Source organism: Embiotoca jacksoni, unplaced genomic scaffold (assembly GCF_022577435.1).
Source record: "Embiotoca jacksoni isolate LCO1_2020_lvr unplaced genomic scaffold, fEmbJac1.0.p SCAF_1, whole genome shotgun sequence".
NCBI classification, from domain to species: domain Eukaryota; kingdom Metazoa; phylum Chordata; class Actinopteri; family Embiotocidae; genus Embiotoca; species Embiotoca jacksoni.
In genome coordinates, this window is record NW_027185229.1 from 7,245,715 (window position 1) to 7,268,526 (window position 22,812).

At 40.8% G+C, this 22,812-nt stretch overlaps 3 protein-coding genes and 2 non-coding genes across 5 annotated transcripts; 4 read left to right on the top strand and 1 right to left on the bottom strand.

Moving 5' to 3' along the window:
- The first annotated feature begins 416 nt into the window (after positions 1-416).
- On the top strand, positions 417-9,676 carry LOC138199356 (retinol dehydrogenase 12). The gene is made up of 6 exons (XM_069151768.1): positions 417-655; positions 5,141-5,380; positions 6,023-6,112; positions 6,259-6,447; positions 7,426-7,535; positions 8,780-9,676. The coding sequence occupies exons 1-6, from the start codon at positions 499-501 to the stop codon at positions 8,957-8,959; spliced, it is 966 nt and encodes a 321-aa protein (XP_069007869.1). The 5' UTR covers positions 417-498; the 3' UTR covers positions 8,960-9,676.
- Positions 9,427-14,683, bottom strand: mlnl (motilin-like). The gene is made up of 6 exons (XM_069152995.1): positions 14,467-14,683; positions 11,882-12,069; positions 11,167-11,297; positions 9,917-10,009; positions 9,729-9,834; positions 9,427-9,549 (listed from the first exon to the last, which is right to left on the bottom strand). Exons 3-6 carry the CDS (start codon positions 11,284-11,286, stop codon positions 9,539-9,541), a joined length of 330 nt encoding a protein of 109 aa, XP_069009096.1. The 5' UTR covers positions 11,287-11,297; positions 11,882-12,069; positions 14,467-14,683; the 3' UTR covers positions 9,427-9,538.
- On the top strand, positions 13,780-19,185 carry nop56 (NOP56 ribonucleoprotein homolog). The gene is made up of 12 exons (XM_069149334.1): positions 13,780-13,861; positions 14,523-14,612; positions 14,691-14,805; positions 15,449-15,613; positions 15,867-16,065; positions 16,195-16,382; positions 16,730-16,881; positions 17,099-17,199; positions 17,580-17,728; positions 17,958-18,079; positions 18,308-18,427; positions 18,671-19,185. The coding sequence occupies exons 1-12, from the start codon at positions 13,859-13,861 to the stop codon at positions 18,968-18,970; spliced, it is 1,704 nt and encodes a 567-aa protein (XP_069005435.1). The 5' UTR covers positions 13,780-13,858; the 3' UTR covers positions 18,971-19,185.
- Positions 16,535-16,665, top strand: LOC138203616 (small nucleolar RNA SNORA26). The gene has a single exon (XR_011178734.1). It is a non-coding gene; the product is annotated as a small nucleolar RNA SNORA26 (small nucleolar RNA).
- LOC138203610 (small nucleolar RNA SNORD57) lies at positions 18,164-18,229 on the top strand. The gene has a single exon (XR_011178733.1). It is a non-coding gene; the product is annotated as a small nucleolar RNA SNORD57 (small nucleolar RNA).
- Positions 19,186-22,812: the final 3,627 nt, after the last annotated feature.

Here is a 22,812-nt window from a genome sequence, read left to right on the forward strand (position 1 = left end):
TTTGCACAAATTTCTACATTTCTGTTTTTTTCTGTCAGGATGGGGTGCTGAGTGTACATTAATGAGAAATAAAATGAACTTTTTTGATTTTAGCAAATGGCTGCAATGAAACAAAGAGTGAAAAATTTAAAGGGGTCTGAATACTTTCTGTACCCACTGTATATAGGCTTATTTGTTGCTATTCCATGAAGGGATACAACTAACCCTTTTTTCTGATTTCAGTAATTTCCAAAGTTTACAGAGCACTGATAACATCAAAACCATCTAGGAAGTTTCATGAAATGCAGCTATCAAGCGATTTCCAGAAAGCACAGCCCCTCTGGCCAAACGACATTATGCCACTGCGTCAAAGTCCTACTCTATGGTCCTACCAGGCAGCTGCTCCTTGCATTTGGGCACACCTACTTGGAGCTGCAACCCGTGAGGTGCACGGTGGAAAGCTGTTCCTGAACTTCCAGCATCATTTCCTTCCAGCAGACTATTTGCTCGGACAGGAAAATGGTTTTCTTGGACATACTTTGTCATCCTGTTTGGGTCGTTTCAACGGCGGTGCTGGCTCTCGTTGTGCGTTTTCAGCGGAAAGCCAACTGGGCTCCGCAGGCGTGCGCAGTACGGCTTACAGGGAAGACGGCCATAGTGACAGGAGCCAATACAGGTTAGTTGAGTACAATAGCTTTCATACGGGCTTAATATACAGGTTAATCGGGCAATAGGTGGAAGAAACTTTTAGCTTTTTTCACATGGCAGTTTTATAGCCCTAATTATTTAGGGGTTATTATCCACCTTTAAAGTCCTGATAGTTTATCCTTAACAGCCGTGTTAGATTTTATGTGAAATGCTGTTACCGGGAGAGATTGGATATTATAGCATTTTTGTGACCATGAATGTTTTTCTTAACCCTGTTGTGTTCTCATTAATACCTCATAAATTGGATAGCCCTTTTCTTAAACAGAAGCTATAGTGAAATTTGAAAAAACACACCTTGTGTGTACAAGAATGTAGTGGTGAAAGAATTATTCAGGTCCTTTACAGGTAAAAGTTCTGCATGAAAAAACAGTCTTAAGTAAAAGTACAGAAATATTAGCTACAAAATATAGTTAAAGTATTTAAGTAAAAGTTGGGTCTCTCTTGATATATTATTATATTACATTTTGCTGACGCTTTTATCCAAAACGACCTACAACACACCGATCAGGAGCAATTTAGGGTTCAGTGTCTTGCTCAAGGACACTTAGGTATGTGGACAGGAGGAGCGAACCACCAACCTTCCAATTAGTGTGCAACACACTTTACCACTGAGCCACAGCCTCCCGTATTATACTACTACATATTATATTATTATATATTATACTGGCACTGCTATAAGTAAATAAAAAGCAGGAACACTAAAACAGCAAACACAAACAAATTAGTATATAAAAAAAATAGTGATTAAGCTACAGATAAATTAGGTTTTGAGGAAGAAGGTACTTTGTGAATTGCGGGGTCTGTTATAGGTTCATGTTAAGACCATGACAAGTTCCAAATACTTGGAGCAGAATTAGCATCACAGAAATTTTTGTCTAAGGCTCACAGAAGAGGTCTCTGTTAAAGGGGCTTTCCGGTTTGCTGGTGTTTGTCATAATCATGATCTACTCAACTCAGATAACTGTAAAGTCTTGTAAATGGTGTAGTTAAAGGCAATGATACCCATTAAACCTGACAGGTTACTTTTTCACATTAGCACCTGAAAAAAACCATCCCTAAATGCATAGAGCTGCAAAAACTGTAAGGCCAAACTGTACACCCTGGTAGCAGTGAGCCTCCATATTGATATCCATAAAATGAGGTTTGACAAAGTCCCAAAAAAGTAAATTTTTACTTTTGCCTAATCAAAACTCTAAATTACAGAGTGAATAACAGTGTCAAGAGTCAGTAAACAATTAAACTAGTTCCAAGTATTCTCAACAGTAACAAATTTGTTCTACAGAAATGGAGTACAACACACAGCAGGTGGTCTCTTCAGGGAAATTACGTCATACAGGGACCTCCAGAGTGGAAGGGGTGAAATACTGGAGGGAGGAACAGGGAGACAGTGCAGCAAACACTACCAGAATTATTGGAGAAGAATTGTAATGCATGAATGTATTCATTTTAATGCAGTTCGAATCTACATGTAGATGTGGTGATTTGTTAACTGTCTGCTAAAAGTCATGACCTCATCAACATCTGCATAGATGTCTTGATTTCATCAACATTCACATACTGTCTCCCCCTCTTGACCCTGTTGTCCATCTCAAACTACTATTTCAGATGGGCAATTGAAGGTGAGTGGGTAGTTACATTCAACAGAAAGTGGGAGGAATGTGAGGTGTTTATTGGCCTGGTTAATCCAGCTAGCCTTCTGAAGTTAACTGAGTTAAGCGTCTTGAAAGAAGGACTGAGAATGAAATACATGTGGGCTGTTAGTTTAAATGATCTCTGTGATCACTCCTGCTGTACCCTTGCTTGTTTCCCTCAAACCAGACCAAGGCAATAACATCAGTTGTCATGATTCCTGCCTCAGTCCCCTTAATGCACCCCTGTCCTTCTCCAGTCATTCACCAGATGATCCTGGACTTTTTCCCCAATCCTAACTCACACCTACCTGCAGTAACCCCTGATCTCCAGAGACACCACACACCTGCCCCGCATTCCCTAATCATCTCGTTGACTGTGTATATACCAGCCAGATTGTTGTCAGTCATGTTCTACATGTTGTAAAGTTTTTGTCATCCTGGTACCTGAGCTGATATGCCTTTATTATCACATTCCTCTGAAAACCATTCTGTGAACCGTTTCTGCCTGCATTTTTGTCATCCTTCCTGTTCCTAAAATCTAGACAACATGGAAACAGCACACCCAGCATTTCCTTTAAGGTCTTCAGGGTGCAGTTCAATGCCTTCACATCAGTGAGAACACCACTGACTGAACAAAAAGTTGCTGCCTAATCTCGGATTGAAAGAACATTGTTTCAAGTCCTGCTGATGAAGATTCCTTTTTAGGTTAGGTTAGGTAGTTACTTTATTAATCCCCGAGGGGAAATTTTTTTTCGCTACAGCAGCATACAGAAGCAATAAGATAATAATAGAATAATATAATTTTTGCAGAACTGGTGGCTGATTCTGCTTCAGATTATTTTTCTAATAAAAGCTAATATTTACCAGAATTTCAAGCCACCAAGTAACATTACTACTTATTTTAGAGGAAAATATCCATTCAGCATTCGTTCTTCTTTCAAATTCCTTGATGTTTGAAGCTTTGCAGTTAACTGCAGCAATATCACAAGAATGTTGTATATACGGTGAGATTTTAAAGGCCAATTTTGATTAAAAGGAGTATAGGACTGTCAACAATCTGAAATGATGGGATATTATCTGATATGAGTGGTGGCCAGGTTTACATGAGCAAAAATTTTATTTTTCATACAGTGCAATTCTTAAAATACAAAAAAAACAGCTTTACAATGACGAGGACACGAATAACAGATGGGAGTCTCTAACAATCTACAACAGTAGCAGAATAGTTTCTGCACAGCTCAATCTCTGAGGAGAGAATCTTGGGTTAATGCAACAAGAAGCAGTACAGCACATATTAGTTGTTATAACCAGCAACATCTTATCAGACCTACTCTGATATTTTCCACCTAAACACTTAATTTCCTGTTCTTATCAGCTCCCTACTTCTTCTTCCTTCCAAAAAATGCACTATGTTCCTGGGGAAGTACCAGGGGCACGAAAAAAAAAAAAAAACTAAAAAAAATCCAGTGAAACCAAGTCCAAGCATATCCAAAAAATGCACTATGTTCCTGGGGAAGTACCAGGGGCACGAAAAAAAAAAAAAAACTAAAAAAAATCCAGTGAAACCAAGTCCAAGCATCTCGCACCAAACCATCATGCAGCTGTTTACAAAGGTGTGAGGACAAATGCCATCAACACTGAATTAGCATGGTGCCTGATAACACTCTCACATTAGATGGTCGGTTCTGCTCTTTGAGATCTATTGTTTATATGCTACTGTAGCTTCAATAACTATTCTTCTAATCTGTTAAGGCCTGTTAAAAATCCTGGGATTGATTAATCTGTTCTCCATTCTGAATTCACATCCTCAGTTGTTATGGTCTGTGTCAGGGATTTAAATTAAGGCTTATTTAATCAAAAAACAACGATTTTGCAAAAGCCTTTGACAGGGAGACTGTGCTCTCTAGAATTACTGATGTATTGTGTAGTCAATACTATCTCACTGACCAGCTGTCCTTGATCTAGAATTTGAAAACCGATGTACAGTCATTTAGAAATCTGATTGGTAAACTGAAACAAAAGTGTGACTTTATGTAAACAGACAGAGCAAGTTTGCCTTGAATTGCAGGAGAGGATTTTTAAAGCAGTTTCTTCTCTCAAGTTTGGATTTTAAGGCTGCTTCTTTTCAGTCTGAGAGGCAACAGCAGGTTCCCCTTACCATTAAAGTCATTAGCAGAGCTACTTTATACAAATACACACAGTGATCTTTGGTCTGCTGAGAGAGATCAAAATCTGGCATTTACCCATCTGCAAAGTCTGTGAGTGAAGATACAATCTGCTTTCTCCTCTTTGCTGTGCTGCAGTTCTGGCCCTCACTTAACCCGCCCAAATCACTGACACATTTTTAAAAACCTTATACCTACACTGATATAAGTAAATACCTCTTATACATGTAATACCACTTCGAACAAGCCAGATCTCACTTTTGAGCAGTTCAGGGTCTCCTCCTAGTCTCCTTGTGCTGCATGTTTCTGGAAGGACACTAAAAACAAACACACAGAGAACATGCAAACTCCACAATGAGGACTGAGATTTAAAGACCACAATATTCGTTTCTTTCCAAATGTGCTGTGTCGGGATAGACAGACAGACATTCACATACTCTGTATATAGTAACTAGAAAATAGAACTACAGGTTTTTGCTTTTTTTTACCTCAATATCACTTGTCTTACCACAGAGAGCTGAATTTTTTTTTTATAGCTATTAAAAGTCATTTTGATTTACTGTAATGCACTCAGGTTAAGTGCATTTGTGTCTCTGTTACATAAATGTTTTTGCTATCAGGTAGTGAACTAAGTTTTGCTCTCTTCCATTCTGCCAGGTATCGGGAAGTTCATCGCCCTGGACTTTGCACGTCGCGGGGCCCGCGTTATCTTGGCCTGTCGGAGCGAGCAGCGGGGGACAGCAGCACTTAATGAAATCATCAAGCAAACAGGAAACTCTGACGTCCACCTGCGTCTGATGGACCTCTCCAGTCTGTACTCCGTCAGAGAATTTGCTCAAAGGATCCTCGAAGAGGAGAAAGCTCTTCACATTCTTGTCAATAATGCTGGAGTATCAGGTGATACATGGGATTTGTTTTCAATTTGCGCTTGGCACTTTGTATTATGGCAACCAAAAATGTTAACAAAATTTAAAAAGACAGAAACCATATACTAAAATTACATGAAATACCACAAACTGTGACCAGTATATATAAAACTTGCAGTCACAAACCTTTCTCTCTGCTGGGACTTAAAACCCCCCAAAAAAGAAACAACAAGTTGATAAATCATCAAATGAAAGAATTAAATTAAACAATGAAAAATATCAATGTCCAAAAGAGAAAGTTCTGTTCATAATTTAATATCTGTCGCACATCTGTAAAATGTCTTTGCTCAAAAACAGAAAGACACGTTGTTTATTGGATAAGTAAATCCACACGGGAACAGCTTTGTTTCTTATTGGTGAGCTCACTGCACAATAACAGATACTGAATACTAGTAATAATAATAATAATGTCTTGAATGACAAAGCCAGCTGTGAGTGAGTGGGGAGGAGACGGAGATGAAGGAGTTTTTTGTAATGGTTTGGGAATGCGTCACGCCCATGTGAGCCATGCATAACTGTTGAAGTACAAAAGTGTTGTGTTCTTACATTTGTGCTTGTTTGTCCTCTACACCTAATTTAATTTGTAAAATCCAAATGTAAATCATGTTTTCAGGTTTACCCAGACAGATAACCAAAGATGGGCTGGAGGCTTCTTTTGCCACAAATCATCTGGGACCATTTCTGCTCACCAATCTGCTGCTGGGTAAGACTGTGCGGCCTCTCTGGAATGCCACAGGGATATTGGGAATTTTCCAATAACAATTAAACAACTGTTTTACACTGTCATGACACACCAAAAATCTCTCTCTTTTCTCCCTCCCCTCACTCCACGTTTCTGTTTAACTCCAGACCTGCTGAAACGATCAGCTCCAGCTCGTATTGTCACCGTCAGCTCAGTCAACCATAAAAAGGGTCAAGTGGACTTCTCTCACTTTCATGGCATGAACCTTGTTTATCACATGGATCAAGTCTACAACCACACCAAGCTGCACAATATCATCTGTACCAACGAACTGGCGCGCAGGCTACAGGACACAGGTAGGATGAAATCAAGCATCTTACAATTATCTTCATCCTTTTTAGATGTGTCGTTCTCAAGATTAGGTTCCCTCTCATTGTTGCTGTCATAATAATCATTCATCGGTATCGTTGGTGTATGATCATTCCTGTTGAAAAAGCATTGCAGAAACGGAATGACAAAACAAATGAGAAGCAGTGACGATAGTTGGACGATGAGTTTAAAATTTGTTTTTCTTTTTTTTAAATACTTTAGATCATTAACCAAACCTCACCCTATTCTGAGAGAAAAAACACAATCAGTTACCTAAAAGAGAAAATTCACCTTTTATATTTTTATACCTTCGCATTAATGATGGAGGGATGTTATTTTTTGGGGGGTTGTCTGTTCGTCCTTCTGTCCCGTTGATATGGGAACTTTTTTAAATCGTTTTTACTCTAGTTGAGTCATGAACTGATTAGATGTTGGTGATCAAAGGTCAAAGGTCAAGGCCAGGATGACCTCACGTCCATCTCATCTGCCAGTCCCGTTCTTGTGAATGTCATATCTCCAAAATGTCAGCAATTTCTCCAAACTTGTCCCAAATGTTCACATGCTCCCAGGGATGAAGTCAAAGGTCACTGTGACCTCACTAAACACATTTTCAGCCATAACTCGAGAATTCATATACTCATTATGACAACATTTTGACAACATGTCACATAAAATGATGAAGTTATGACTTTTTTATGCAAAAGGTGAAGGGTTAACTTCAATGTGCTATCACAAGGTTCTGTAAAGCTTAGCTTTAGCTTTTGGCCAAGCAATGCAGCTGAAACTTAAGCTTAGACTTTTTAATTTATGTTGAAAGGCCCGTAATGAAAACCTAAAGGGGAAAGCCTGAATTTATGGACATGTAACTCTTTAAATGCGGCCCTGATTACCGCTTCTGTAACTCCCCTGTTGTTCACTGTACTTTAATGTAACATGTGTCTGTGTGTGTTTCTGTCTCTATGCAGGTGTCACTGCAAACTCTGTCCACCCTGGTATTGTCACCACAGAAGTGTTGAGACACTATCCGTTTTGGATCCGTTATGTTTTTAACCTCATCGGGTTTTTCTTTTTCAAGGTCAGCTCATCGTTGCATTTCTTTTGTCATGTCATCATCTTTGTTTGTTTCTTGTTCGAGAACCACTTCCTGTCATCGTTGTGTCCTCGCTACCATCTTGCTGTGTTTGCAGAGAAAACTAAGAAACTAGTTTTTATGAAGTTGTCCATCACACTGATGGTATGCAACCATCTTTAACCATGTGTCTTTGAGTAATAATCTGTAAGGTTTTCATTTAAAATGAGGTAACACAAAGGTGATTTGTGGCACACTTATGAAAAACCTTTAATATGAACTAAATAAGCTGAGTGTCACAAGTGGAGCACAGTTAGTGTCTCGTTTTCCATCATTCAGCAGTGTTTTTTCTACCAAAGAAGGTGGGTGGAGCTAACGCAACAGACTGACTCTTCAACTGCCAACTGACTGTCATCACTCTGTTTGAATCGGTGGGAAATCCAAAAGCACAATAAAGAGAGTGAAGGAGAGATTATTTCGATTGTAACAAACCAGAGAGACCAGCAGAAGTCAGAAACAAGCAAGAACCAAATAGGACTATGAAGGGCTGGAAAACTGAGGCAAAGTGCACAAAGACAATCTAACGAGGAATGACCAGTGGTCATGACTAATGAATAAATGACTAATGAGTGAAGTGGATGCAGATGAGCTGGAGGACAGCAGATGAAATGAAGGAAAGTGAATCTGAGACAGTATAGAGTAAGAAGCAGGCAAACAGGATACCAAAACAATAAAAACTAACATACACAATTGTGAAAGTTTCCAATAATCAGTTCTGGCTGTCTGAATTTATCACAATGTGTAAACCAGATGGCCGAAACCAGGAAAACACATTAAAGTGCTACCACATGTTTCACAGCTCATCCGTGGTGGAACCTCATGATATGAACTAAATTTAGAACTTCCAAACAAAAACAGGAATACCAGGAATTGTGTTCTTCATAAAAGGCTTTTTGTTTTGGTTCTCGGTCATTTAATTGTGTGTTTGCCTGAATAATTATCCTTCTACATGATACATTGTCAAGCGAGTTTTGTGGCCTTCACTTGAATCTGAGCAGACAGAATATTTCTGCAAACTTTAGCATTTATGGTGCTTGGAATGCTGAACGACTGGCTGCACTCAACACACATCAGAGCAGAGGTCTCACAAACTTCCTGCTTGCATATTTGCACCGGCAGAAATATCTGCGTGTAATTTTTCTCGACTGTTCTCTCACGTTTCCTCTCCACCATCTTTGTCCCCCTCTCAGTCTCCAGACGAGGGTGCAGTCAGCTCAATCTACTGCGCAGTGGCAGAGGAACTAGAGGGGATAACTGGGAAGTACTTTGACTGCGATTGCTCCCTGGTTCTTCCTGCCACCTTAGCTCGAGACGCCGCCCTCGCGGTCAAGGATTTTGAGGTCTGTGAGAGACTGACATCAAAGCTCTGAAACAACTATCTGGCAAGGCTTGATAACAGGGAAGGGGTCAAACTTCACCCTCTTACTGCACTACTTCACCGAGCAATAATGATGTAATGTGGAGAGCTGTCAATAATCAGGTGGAGTTTTTAATGCATTATTATTTGCAGAAATATATTAGAGATATATTTTCTACAAATACATACAATGCATAAGTTTCCAATAAATGTAACCTGACTACGACCACTCTGTGTAATCCTTCCTTTCTACAGAAGGAAACATTTAAGAATGAAAGTTGTCTCACATGTTCTTGCATTTGTTTGAGTACCAGGTCAATATGGTTGGTCAATTAATGCTTAAAAAGTAATTTGAATTATCATGTCAAAGTAAATTTCATTCTGGATCATGTTTTTATCTTTTTATGTAAGTGTTTAGATGTCCACGGGGGTATGCGAACCAGTGTAATTAACGAATTCCCCCAAAAAAACTCCATCAAATGACACAATCACTTCCTTTTATTGATTGATTCATTTAAACACAATAAAACATATGAGCATTCAGTGCTTTTCGAAGACTTTATACAGTGTTCAACCCCTCGTGCCCTCGGTCTCATTTTTTGGCTGCAGAAACAGAGATAGTGAGAGAGCGTCATGGTTACCAAACTGTTTGTGTATTCAAAGCATCATCACTTGTCAGTATGTGTCTATCAAATATCTTTCGATAAATAAAGATTCGAGGCCATTATAATGTGGTTTGTTGACGATGTGTCTCGCCAGTATGTCTTGCAACAATCAAATACCTTTCTCACGTTCTTCCACTATTTCATGAATGATCTCTTCGAGCATCGGAGCCACATGATCAAGCTGTTTGGGTGAGAGACGGACAGCAATCTCCACAGTTTTATCCTGGACACAAACACACACATAAAACAAAATGTTAAAAAGTATTGACTGTTGCATTTATTTTGCAGTGTGTGTGTGTGCTCACAGGATTTCCATTTTCCATCTGAGGAAGCTGTTGGACGGTGACTTCTTCAAACTGCCCATCATCTGATCGAGGCTCCTTCTTTCCTTCCCGCTCCTGCAGCACAGCCAAACAAACACAAAACAGACAAACACATTTACACAAAAAGGAAAAGAAATCCCACAAACTTTAAAAAACTAAAACACTTTTCACTACATTTTTCCTGTTGTTTAGCAACTACACATCTGCAATAAATTGACCAAAAACACGATTGGTTTTTCTGACAGTTATTTCTTTATGAACTGTTTGGTGCACACAATATCAAAAAAGAGTGAAAAACGGCCATGAAAATGTCCAAAAACCGGAAGTGGTGTCACTAAATCGCTTGTTTTGTCCGATGAGCCCAGCATAAACTCAAAGATGTTCACCTTACTGTCACAGAGACAAAGAAAATGAGCAAGCCCTTAGAATTAAGAGACTAAAACAGAATGCTTTGCTTTTTTTATTGAAAAAATTATGAATGAATAATGAAAAACACATGAATTAATTAGTGGACTAATTCTTTAAGCTCCACACCGATCAGCCATAACATTAAAACCACTGATAGGTGAAGCATTAAGTATTAAAATAAATTAGGTTGACAGAAACACCTCTGTAGTTCAACAAGACCAGAGATTACAGTCTCTGAACTGACCACTAAAATAACCCTCTCAATCAGATTAAATAACTACTGATCATTATAATCCTCATGAAGGGAGGATGCATTGCAAGGCTGTTGTATTATAGTTAATGCTTCACGTGTCAGTGGTTTTAATAGGTCATAGCATCAAACTCATGGACATCCATGCAGTAGAGCCATAGAACAATATAATAAAGACAAATATCTTCTAATGATTACACTAAAAAGACAAACTTGTGTATTAGTGTTACGCCTAGAGCTGAGAAGCTTTTTTTCAATTTTTGGAGGCTTATTAATCTTTTATTTTTCTATAAAATGTCAGAAAAAAGTTTAAATTCCAGACATATTTTTATTTTACAGAGCCTTTTGGTTTGTCCAAACAAGAGTCCTCAAAAATATTCAGTTCACAATCATAAAAAGCAACTAATCTACACATTTGAGAAGATGGAAACAGGGAAGTGTGCGTTTTCACATTGGGACAATAAACCAATTATCAAAAAAGCTGCAGATTAATTTTCAGTTGCTTGTATAATCAATTACTTGACTAATTCCTTTTGCTCTAGTTGAGCAATACTTCTGCACACAAGCAGCTTACCTTCATCAGCATCATCTCCCTCGGACTGAAGAAGGTGATGTGTCCCTCTGTCCTCTCAAGCAGCAGCGCCACCAGGCACGCCAGCATCACACAACCCGCCACCGCTCCGCGCATGCTCATTCTCCTCTTTCCTGGACACACACACACACAAATACACGTGCATATGCATGTTGGCATACAGTCCATACAGAACAGTCCATACAGAACAGTCGGTTCATACAGACACAGAATTCAGCATCTCCGAATGGAGCGGGGTGAGTGGCCACCGAGGCCAGGTCAATTACAGAAATTAAGAAATTTATTTTTTTCAGCAGTTTGGATAGATATGACAGTGAAAATAGGTCAATATTTGACATGAGGTGTAGCGTGTGTGTGTGTGTGTGTGTGTGTGTGTGTGTGTGTGTGTGTGTGTGTGTGTCAGAAACAATAACTGAGCACAGCAAAGAGAAGTACACAAGAGAGCCCATGCAATGCATGCCCATGTAAGGCAGAGGTTGTCCAGATAGACGGAAGATAGGGAAAGAGGGGGAAGTGTGGGGAAAAACAAACTGCTCCACAGACAAGAGAGATAAGAAGCTGGAGTGAACCAGCCGTACTCACAACAGCAAGACAGCTCAAATGAAGACAGGACATCAAAGAAAGAGAAGGAGTTGGAGAGGGAATGCCAGAGACAGCGGGAGAGGCGGAGAAGCAGAAGCAGCTATATGTTACTCACGTGCTGTGTCAGCCTTGTTCCGTTGCTTGGGGAAGTGCACTTTAAGATGAGCAGAGCTCCACCGGTCTGAGTGTCTGCTTGTCCCAGGCAGCCTTTATATCAAGCCCTCTCCTGATCCCTAAGCTTTTTACTGTCCTGCCTCACATCCGCTCCTCAACAGGCTCCTTCAAGCCCTCTCCTCCATGGTCCTGGAAACACAGACTTTACTCAGGAATCTGGCTTTTTTCATTGAGCTCCATGTATGTAGGCCTTTGACAAAATTGACAAATGGACACACTGATGACTAACCCTGTAGTTTCTTGGCAACAGTTTGTGTAATCTATAGGATCCTCTCCACAAGCTGAATAACTTTGATGTCATGCTGTATTGTGAATTATTTTCAAAACTGGATGGCCCCTCAGAAAACACACAGCAATCATTATTCAGTTTTATTTATTCATCATAATCATATAATCAAAGGTGACTGACAACAAACACATCTGCTATAGTTTTACTTTAAAATAACTTTGGGAGAGGATAAAACAACTGCAACTCATTCATAACATATCCAAGTAAAGATAAGCTGCTAACTGAGAAGCAAAGTTTAGTCTGTATGTGACTTTCTTTTGGGTTAAACTCTGGAGACAATCTGTCCAAAGAGGTCAGTCATAAATTCTCTGCTCAGTTATTATCTAACACCCTGACATTTATGACCTGTAAGTCATTTGAGTTTTGGGCACATATAGACCCACATAATTCTGTTGCTTGGAAATTTCTTGACTTTGAAGATCTTTATTGATGCTTTTTTCCTAAATATGACACTTAACTCTTTTCCTGCATGGTGGTGAGATGTTATTGCAGGTTAGGTTTAGACTGTTGTCTGAACACTCTGCAGGAGTGGGCAATCAAAAATATCACCATTGTCCTGTCTGGTTTATTACAACTCATGCACACAAGGACAGCTTTGTATGTCTTCTGCAGCACTTTATGTAACACCACCTTGATGACGCACAAGCTCTTGTTACATTTTTCTCTCACCTACCATTAGCAGGTTTATATTGTTTTGTTATGTACAAGTTTTGTTTTTTTGCATTTTAGATTCACAAATCTTTAGGATAAAGAGGCCATATAAATTGCACAATTATCATATTTAAATGAATCATATGAGTAATGGACATGTGTAGTGATAGTTTAAAATCGACTTTTTAAATTTAACAATCAATCAGTGGTCTGTTTGATTTCAAATCTAATTTGTTGGAATAAGGAGACCAAATCACTGCAGATGGGTATTTATGAAATTTCCCTTTGAAGAAAACTTCTGATGATCTTCTATATTTTTCTTATTGTCAACTAATCCCATGAAAAGAAAAATGCATTCAAATAATTGATCCTACTAATATGTATTGTCCGTCCAAAGACGGATTATTCCTCTACGCCATAGAGCTCCAGTGTTGCCCAAAACTATTAAAAACATGACACTCCAATACAAGTAAAAGCCTTGCATGAAAAATCCAGAGTACATGATTATTAGCAGCAAAATGTAAGTATTTAAGTAAAAATACTAGTTTGGTCGCTCTGACTGATATATTATTATGACATGGAAAAGTTTGTTATGTTATCCACTAAAGCCATCAAATAAATAGAGTAGAAAGTACAATATTTCCCTCTAAAATGTAGGGGAGCATCAAAGTATAAAGTAGCATCAAATGGAAATATTCAAATCAAGAACAAGTACTTGGGAAAATGTACTAAGTTACTTTCCACGACTAAATAACATAAACCTATAATCTAATATTTATGTTTTGTTCAGCATTGTGTACTTTGTGTACGTGTATCCAACATGTGGAGGCTTCTCCATCAAGTCTCGCGGTGTTACGAGTGGCATCGCGGGATCTGGGTCATGTGGCATTTTGCTGAAACGTGTGACTGCAGTCTTGTTCCCGAAGTGAAGCAGCGGAGCAGACACGCATTGCGTGCTGCTGCAGAGATTTTCTAATCATGGTAAGAGCCGTCATTCTGAGTATTTGGGCTTTAGTGCAAACTTTTCATTGTATGCTACAGCTGAAGACTCTTTAATATGGTTGACGTTTAAAGAGAAGAAATGGCTACTTTCGTATTTTCATTGTCTTGTTAAAGGCCTTTCGACACCAGGGGATCAGTTAGCCGCCTTTTTGGCAAACATTAGCTGGTAAAGACGTATTTAATTTAAACAACCCTTATTGACAAATCGTGGATAGCTTTGTTAGTCGCAGCCACGTAGGCAATACGCGCTGGTTTACTTTAATAATCCCGCAGCACACGAGATGGCGGTGGTATTCCTGGGCTGTTAGCTTAGCTTTTAGCGTTCCGTATGGGCCCAGGTCAACACGTGGGTTCATCAAGACGACAACGTAGTTGCGTATAGATATTGTCAACGCATAATACAAGTAAACTGAAATCAGACGCTAGTTCGACTTATTTTTGCAATTACATATAAAATGATATGCTTTAGAATTAATATGCTAATCAATGTGCGGTCAGTGGGTACCACGTGGAGACTGTTGAAACTACACTGTTCGTACTGTTTCTACAGTCACTTGTAATTGGTTGTTTTGTGACCAAGTTACCTTAAATTTGTAGATGTCTGCTTCCCTTTTCAATCCCGTGCGTTGATCTTCCGCAGGTTGTGTTGCACGTGTTGTTCGAGCACGCGGCGGGCTACGCGCTGTTCGCCGTCAAAGAGGCGGAAGAGATCGGCATGCTTCTGCCTCAGGTGAGCCTTACTTCTCTGTGCTGGTTTTAATCTGTTCTTCAAGAAGAGCAGAGATATCAGTGTTTTTGTGTCTTTCAGGTGGAAGAGAGCGTGCTGAGTATTGGAAAGTTCAACAGCATGGTGAGCCTGGCTGCCTTCTTCCCCTTTAAGTCTGCCCAGGCTGCCCTGGAGAACATGAATGCCATCTCTGAAGGTAAGTTTTCGCGTTTAAACTTAGGGTCAAAATTAAAAGTATCCTCAGTTGTAATGATGTTTTATAATCTGTCAATCCACTGAATTACTGTGCTGACAATATCAATGCTGAACACCTGAGGAAAGCTTTTTGATGTTTCACGTGAAGCTCTGATCAATTGTAATGCCTAACTCCCGTCAGAAGGTGGCGGTAATGCGCCTAAAAGCTGCCTGCCAGCCACCTTAAATAACATGTGGAGAAGATTTCTGGGGTCAGGAGGGTTTGCAGGTCAAACCGTCCCGGTGCAGAAAAATAATTATATATTCTATAGAATAATAAATAAATAAAAATGTATTAAAAAACGAAGAGTTAGGGAGTTACTTTATTAATCCCCGAGGAGAATTTTTTTTTTCATTACAGCAGCATACAGGAAGCAATAGATAATAATAGAATAATAGCAGTAAAAATATAAAATGCACAGTATATACAGTACAGTATATATCTATATATTATATACAAACAACCAAGAAACACTACCTTAAATCTTCTCCACGTTATTTAAGGTAGTTCCAAGCGAATTTCAAATACTATTTTACTCGAAATACCTATCTCTTATATCAGGTGCATACAGGTAGATGAGTATTCTCCCTTACTCTGCTTGCAGGTGTGGTTCATGCTGACCTGAAATTGTTCCTCGAGACAAACTTGCCCCTCTCTGGGAAGAAGAAAGCAATGTTGGGGGTTTCTGATGCCAAGATTGGAGCAGCTCTGCAAGAGGAATTTACCGTTTCCATCCAGACTGGTGGGGTGGTGGCAGAGATAACAAGAGGTAAGGAGACGGTCTACTTAATGATTTTAAATGTGAGAAACTTGGATTAGTTGGAGTTCCTAGAACTGAGCTTAATGCAAACATCTTGAGTGCTAATCTGTAAGAAATAATGTGGTTTGTCGTGATGCGATCTTGTAATCCTGAAACTCATGAAGGTTCATACTGAAAATCTGAACAGCCACCGGGCATGTGCAGTTCTGCCACTGTTTCTCCCAACACCAACAAACCGCTTTCATCTGTTTCGTCCTGTCAGGCCTGCGTCTGCACTTCCACTCCCTGGTGAAGGGTCTGACTGCTCTGGCGGCCTCCAAGGCTCAGCTGGGTCTCGGCCACAGCTACTCCAGATCTAAAGTCAAGTTCAATGTCAACAGGGTTGACAACATGATCATTCAGTCCATCGCTCTGCTGGATCAGCTGGACAAAGATATCAACACTTTCTCCATGCGTGTCCGGTAAGGTTCTCTCATTGCGCAACTAAAACTACTGCTTGAAAGGAGAATGTTTTTTTTATCTTGTACTGTCTGTATTGATACACGGTGGCTTCACTAATGTTTTTCTTTCACTCTGATCTTCGGCTGCAGTGAATGGTACGGCTACCACTTCCCAGAGCTGATCAAAGTCGTGTCAGACAACTCAATGTACTGCCGCCTGGCTCAGCTCATTGGCAACAGGAAGGAGCTGTCGGAGGCGAGTCTGGAGAGCCTGGAGGAGGTGGTGATGGACAGCGCCAAGGCTCAGGCCATCCTGGATGCCTCGCGCTCCTCTATGGGTCAGTACACCAGAATTCAATTCGCAGTACAGGCTGCATACTAGACGGTGCCATTGTCCACAGCTTGTTTAGGACCAAACGTGTCCCGATCTGGTAGCTGTTTATGTGCACACTCTAAATTAAGAGACTTGTTTTAGCGTTAAAGCCCATTTTTGCCCCTTTTATGCCCACCCTGGACCAATATTCGTCCTTGGTGCCTAACACAGGGGGGTAGATTAACTCTCTCATAAACCTGTAGTGAAGGCTAAATTCTTCACTGCGGATCCTGTCGGGAGAAACAATCTCATGCTGCATGTAATGTTACAAACGGAAAGTATTCCTTTGCTCAACATCTTGTTTTTCTGCAGGTATGGATATCTCTCCCATTGACCTGATCAACATAGAGAGGTTCTCCAACCGCGTGGTGTCTCTGGCTGCGTATCGGTTGGAGCTGCAGGAGTACCTGCGATCTAAGATGAGCCAAGTGGCTCCAAACCTGGCAGCCTTAATTGGGGAAGTGGTGAGTACAAGTTTAGATCTGAAATTTATTTTAAAAACAAATTTACCTCGCACATGGGACCAATGATGTTATACTAAAATCTGTCAATCCACTGAAACTGTGTGTTGAAAAATATGTGGTGCTGATGGTCCTCAAATTATGTATCCAATTTGCAACAAGCTTAAATTAGATTTCTTTTATGTCTGAGATTGAAACCTTTTTTCTTTTTACATTTTAGGTTGGTGCTCGTCTGATCTCCCATGCCGGCAGTCTAACCAATTTGGCCAAGTACCCGGCGTCCACCGTTCAGATCCTGGGAGCAGAGAAGGCCCTGTTCAGGTACTGGGGCACCCCCTCCCTGCTGGGGAAACCAGTGGTTGCAGTGATGGCAGGGCTGGGCTGGAGCAGAGCAGGGTGACTGGAAGAGACAGAAATTTGAGGTCTCCTCTGGAGTGATCCCTCTCGCCCGATGCACCCCCCACAGTCTGAGCATCCACTCACGGCACTGAGGTAGAATATTGGAAAGATTAAATTAAGCCCTTATGTTTGGGTTGTGTACTTGTTTGTATAAGCGTTGCTGATTTCCTTGTTCTTGTAGATGAATTATGGCGCTTGTACACAAACATACTAACCCTTACTACTGGTACAGATGCTCAGATTTACTTTGCCACTTGATAATAATTACAACTGTATGTGAAAGCAGCTGTATTTTCACACAGAGCCTTAAAGACACGCGGCAACACCCCCAAGTACGGCCTCATCTTCCACTCGACCTTCATCGGACGTGCTGCTGCCAAGAACAAAGGCCGCATCTCCAGATACCTGGCAAACAAGTGCACCATCGCCTCGCGTATCGACTGCTTCTCTGGTGAGTGAGGCACTGCTTTAGAGGCATTTCATCGGCCCTGGTTAGCTTTGCAATTCATGTGGCATGACTGCAATGATGCTCATATTTTTCGTCAACAGTATTCATCCCTCGGGTTGATGTTGAGACTCTTATTTCCTGAGCAAGGCCACTGGTCTCTTAGGATAGTGTTAAGCCTCCCGTGATCCCCGCTGGCTTCGTATTTATCCTCAGTTTGTTTACTTTCTTTCAGAGGTGCCGACGAGCGTTTATGGGGACAAGCTGCGCGAACAGGTGGAAGAGCGTCTGTCTTTCTATGAGACCGGCGATATGCCGCGGAAAAATGTGGATGTCATGAAGGAGGCTGTGAAAGAGGTGAGCTTTTCCTGCAAAAGCAAATCTTTGCATGTTTTAAATAAATAAATAATGCGCCAGTGACACATTGAAGTCTGTCAATGCTGTGAATGATGACACTTCTTTCCCTGACAACACTGAGGGTTAAAACTGATTTAATGAGTCTGATGCAGCATTAATGGCTCGTAAGAACAACCTGATCGTGTCACCCTGATTTTAATCGCCTCTCTTTGTATGATCTCGTCTCAGGCTACAGATGTCGCAGCTGAGATTAAGCGTAAACTGGATAAGAAAGCGAAGAAACGCAAGAAGCAGGAGAAGAAGATGCAAGAAGTTGACGCAAATGGAGAAACAAACGGTGAAGCTGAGGTGAGCTTTTGTTTTAGCATCTGGCCCCCGCATGTTTTGATTTGAGATTTGACCCGCACGTGGTCCTCTCTCAGTGTACGACATGCTAAAGTACCTCGACTCCGAACCATTGGCTGGTCCTAACCAGTGGGCTTGATCACTGAAGTGAGTCACACATTCGGGCCACTTAAAAGACATATTTGGTCCCTCAGTATAAGAATCAAGTTACCTAGCCTTGATCACATTTTCCTTGTTTCCCTGAAGGAGGAGAACGGAGAAGTCGACGTGACCGTAGCGAAGAAGAAAAAGAAGAAACAAGCAGCTGAGGACACGGAGGTCCAGCCAGAGAACGGAGCAGAGGAGACTTCGGCAAAGAAGAAAAAGAAAAGAAAGGCAGAGGACGTAGAGGCCGAGGAGGCTGCTGCCACAGATAATGGAGCCAAGGCTACTCCAGCTAAGAAGAAAAAGAAACAAAAGACTGTGGACGCAGAGCCAGAAGAAGAGACTGCAGAACCACCTGCGTCTGAGAAGAAGAAAAAGAAGAAAAAAGAGGCTGCACAGTAAAGACAGACTGTGGGCAAAGACTGAATCCTTATTTTTATGTACAGCTTTATTTTGTATTCATTTGACATGTATCTGCGGCTAGTATGTCAGTTTTGTTATACAGCGTTGGTTTTTTTGCAACCTCAAAGCAGGTTAGATCGCAAAGAATTGCTTATAACTGTGCCTTGAAGTCGATGGAAATTTACTACTGTAAATAAATTGTATATCAAACTCTTTGTCAAGGAAATCATTGTGTATCTTTTTGGAGACTATCAAGGGTCACTTGTTTTTGGATCACAGGTAATGTTTCTGAGGCTGGTCACAATGGTTTTATATGGGATTGTAATTCATCACTTGCACATCACACCCCCGCAGTGCATGGAGCTATAACCTGGCCTGATCTATTTTCCCCGTATGGTGCATTTAAAAAAATTCTGTGTCTGGTGGCTTATAGTGGTCTGACATATAGGGTACCTGGTTTTGTGTGATGTTACCTCATGTAGTCTTCAATCTGGTCAGGATGGTGGCATATAGAGATGTCAGAACATCAAATCTCACTTAGCCAGGGTGCTTGAAATTGACATTGCATCACTGCAATAAACTTTGCACCAGTGTATGAAGTGGTATTTATGACTGCAAGTTTTCTTTTGTTCCACAAACAAGGATAAGTGGACCTCTGCTTGTCGCGGCGTTCCGTCTGCGTCGTCACTACAAGGATCAACAGGTCTGCATCCGTCTCTGGAACTCTTGACCTGATAGAACATCGATTCAATGTCTGCCATCATGGCTATTGGATGCTCACGAAACCTCGGTAATGCACCGATGAGTGTACTGGTGAGGTCAGGTCCCTGCAATAACTTCATTTAACGACACATCCTGAAAAGCTAATTTTATTTTTCTTTGGGTGGTGCACCCCATGGTGAGGGACGTACCAGACCCTGTAGTGATCACGGTCAAGCTGTTCTTCAGGAACTTTAATAACGTAGCCTTTATCCAGTATGCCTTTCATGAAGTCTTTGTAGTCTTCAAAAAAAACATCCTTTTTCAGTTTTCTCTTCAGGCTAGCAGCTCGCTGTTCTGCCATACCGCGGTTACTCTGCATCTTAGCTGCTTCATGTTCAACAGAAGTCCTATGCAGTAATGTCCATCCACAAACTTTGTTGTCTTTTGCATTGACAGCAGTCTGTGTTGTACAGCTGAACCAGTAGCTGTTCTAGTTCCAACACTGAAATTGGGTTGACGCTGTAATGAGCTGACTCCATCTTGGAATCAGTGGTCTCGTTCTTCGCAGTTCCACACACCATCCAGCCCAGGACAGTCTTCACAGCGTACGGCCCATCGTCCTGACTATTAATTATGTGCCACGGCTCCATTGCCTTTGAGTTATTAGCTCCAATGAGAAGCCCTACCTCAGCGTCAATGTGTGGTAAGGTTACTTCATTCAGTTACGGCCACTTTTGCAGATGTTGCAAATTGGAAGGTTTTCCTTTTGAACAGGGACACTGCTGTGTGTGAAGACTTTGGGTAGCTGGACATACCTTGTGTCTTCAAGGCCACACACCTCCAGGTCTGAGAGCATGTGACTGTTGATTAGCCTCTGTTCACCAGGTTTATCTTGAGCCATAGTGCTCAATAAGTTCTGAGTTGGTTTTCCTTTAATGTTCAGTCTCTTTTGAAGCTCCGCTGTACAGAACGTGGCTGTACTTCCAGGATCCATAAAAGCGTATGTCTCTATACACCTTCCACCTTTACGGGATCTCACTTTTACTGGCACAATCGATAGCATGCACTCGGTGTTCCCTGTCCCAGCATAGCCAACTATTTCCTGTTTAACAAAGCTCTGAGCTCCTGACACCTCTTCATTTGAGGTGCTGTCCTCACTCGTCACTATAGATGAATTATTATTATTATTATTGGCTTCCTTTTCTATGTGAAGAACCGCTGGGTGTTTCTGTAAACACTGTTTGCACACCTTCCTTTTCTTGCATGTTTTGCTAAGATGTCCTCGTGTTAAACATCCAAAGCATATTCCCTTTGTTTTCAGGAATTCTACACAATCCTTGTGTGCTAGCCCTTTAATTTTGATGCAACGACTCCAATGTGTGAATCTTTTGACAGAAAAGACATGGTGGTTCAAAGGCATTAGCTACTTTAACTGGGTTGGCCTGCCTTGGTGTTGTATCCAGCCTTTTCCTCTCCACCGACAGATTTGTTGCGAAGCTGCTTCCTTTCATTCCACCTTTGAAAGCTTTCTCCTTTTCTTTGCTTTCGCCTACTGTAGATGTGCGTCCATCTTGGAGGTCTCCAAAGAGTGGATCCATAGCAACCTTTCCTTGATGGTCAATAAAGCTAACAAGATCAGCAAATCTTGCTCTGTGTCCTCTTCTTTCCTTGAGGTCAAATGCTACATTGCGCCACCTCTCTCTCATTTTATATGGCAATTTGGACACGGCAATTCTCATACTTGTGGGGTTTCCTCCATAAACTCCACATCTTCCATTGTTACAACATCCAGTCAGAAATGCAGCATAAGCATTCAGTGCTTTCCCATCTTCAGACTTGATTTGTGGCCACCTTAAGGCTTTGCCAATGTAAGCACTTGCCATCATCATCTCATCTCCATAGTTGCTCTGAAGCAGTCGTTTTGCTTCCTTGAACCCTCTGTGTGATGGTGTGTGCTCACAGCTACATACGAGTTCCTGCGGTTCTCCTGCAGTGTACTATTGCAAGTAGTACAGCTTCTCCTGATCATTGGCAGTTTTCTGTTCAATAGCTTGTTCAAAAGCTCTGCTAAAAGATCTGTAGGTAAGTGGGTCACCATTGAAAACTGTAACTGTTTTAACTGGTAGCTGAGCTTGTTTCTGATGATTAACCAACATTTCTGTGATCAGATTTTGTTTTTGCATTACTTTTCAATACTTTTACTTGAGCTCTTTTTTTCAGCAATTGCTGCTTCCAAAGTCAGCCTTTCCAGCTTGGCTTTAATACGTGCTTCCTCCAATTCAAGCTCCTGCTTCTTCTGTAAAGCTGCAGCACATTCCACTAATCCGGCTAACTTTGCTTCTTCAGTAGCACAAACTGATGATCTGACGGACAGGACAGATAAACGTTCAAAACTGGAACCTGTTTTGATGTTATCAACTGTCACTTGTGAAGCACTGCCATCAGGGTCCACATCATCTTCGATATCTTCATCTGTGTCATCATTATCAGTAGCTGTACTTGCTTTGCTTTTTTCTTTTACATCCATCTTTCAGCTTCTTCTGCAAACTGTCTCAGAGTCATCATCTTAAGCTCCAACCAGTTATTAACATCTGCATCTTTTTCCTCTCCAGATAAGATCTGCTACTTGTCCACTGAGCTTTTTAAACTCACTGACAATTGTTGAAATCGTTATGCATTAATAACTCTTGCACTTTTTGCAGATTGCCAGCATCATTCATCAAACTTTCAATTTCTTTTCTTTTTCCAATTATCCGAGCTAATAGTCCTCTCCTGGTTCCAATGAGCCCTCGCAGCTTCTCCCCCAATGCTTTGTTAACTTTCTCGTTCTTAGATTCCATTTTTTGTGCATTAATTACCTCCTTATCTTCAGCCATCATATCAATAAAGAAATGCGTAAATTGCGTGCAAATGTTTAAAAATGATCTCCATTCTCATCAGACATGTGCAATCACAACTTCAACACGCAGAAACTTCAGTGGCTTTTAATGAGGAACGCTGTCTGCTTTGCACGAGAAGTCCTTCAAGAGCATCTTGGATCAAATTAGCTACGTCAATCTTAACTTCAAAGAAACTGACGATCCACCTTCATAAATCCGACACGTCAACGGTTTTCAGGTCCTTTCTTTACATTGTCCTAC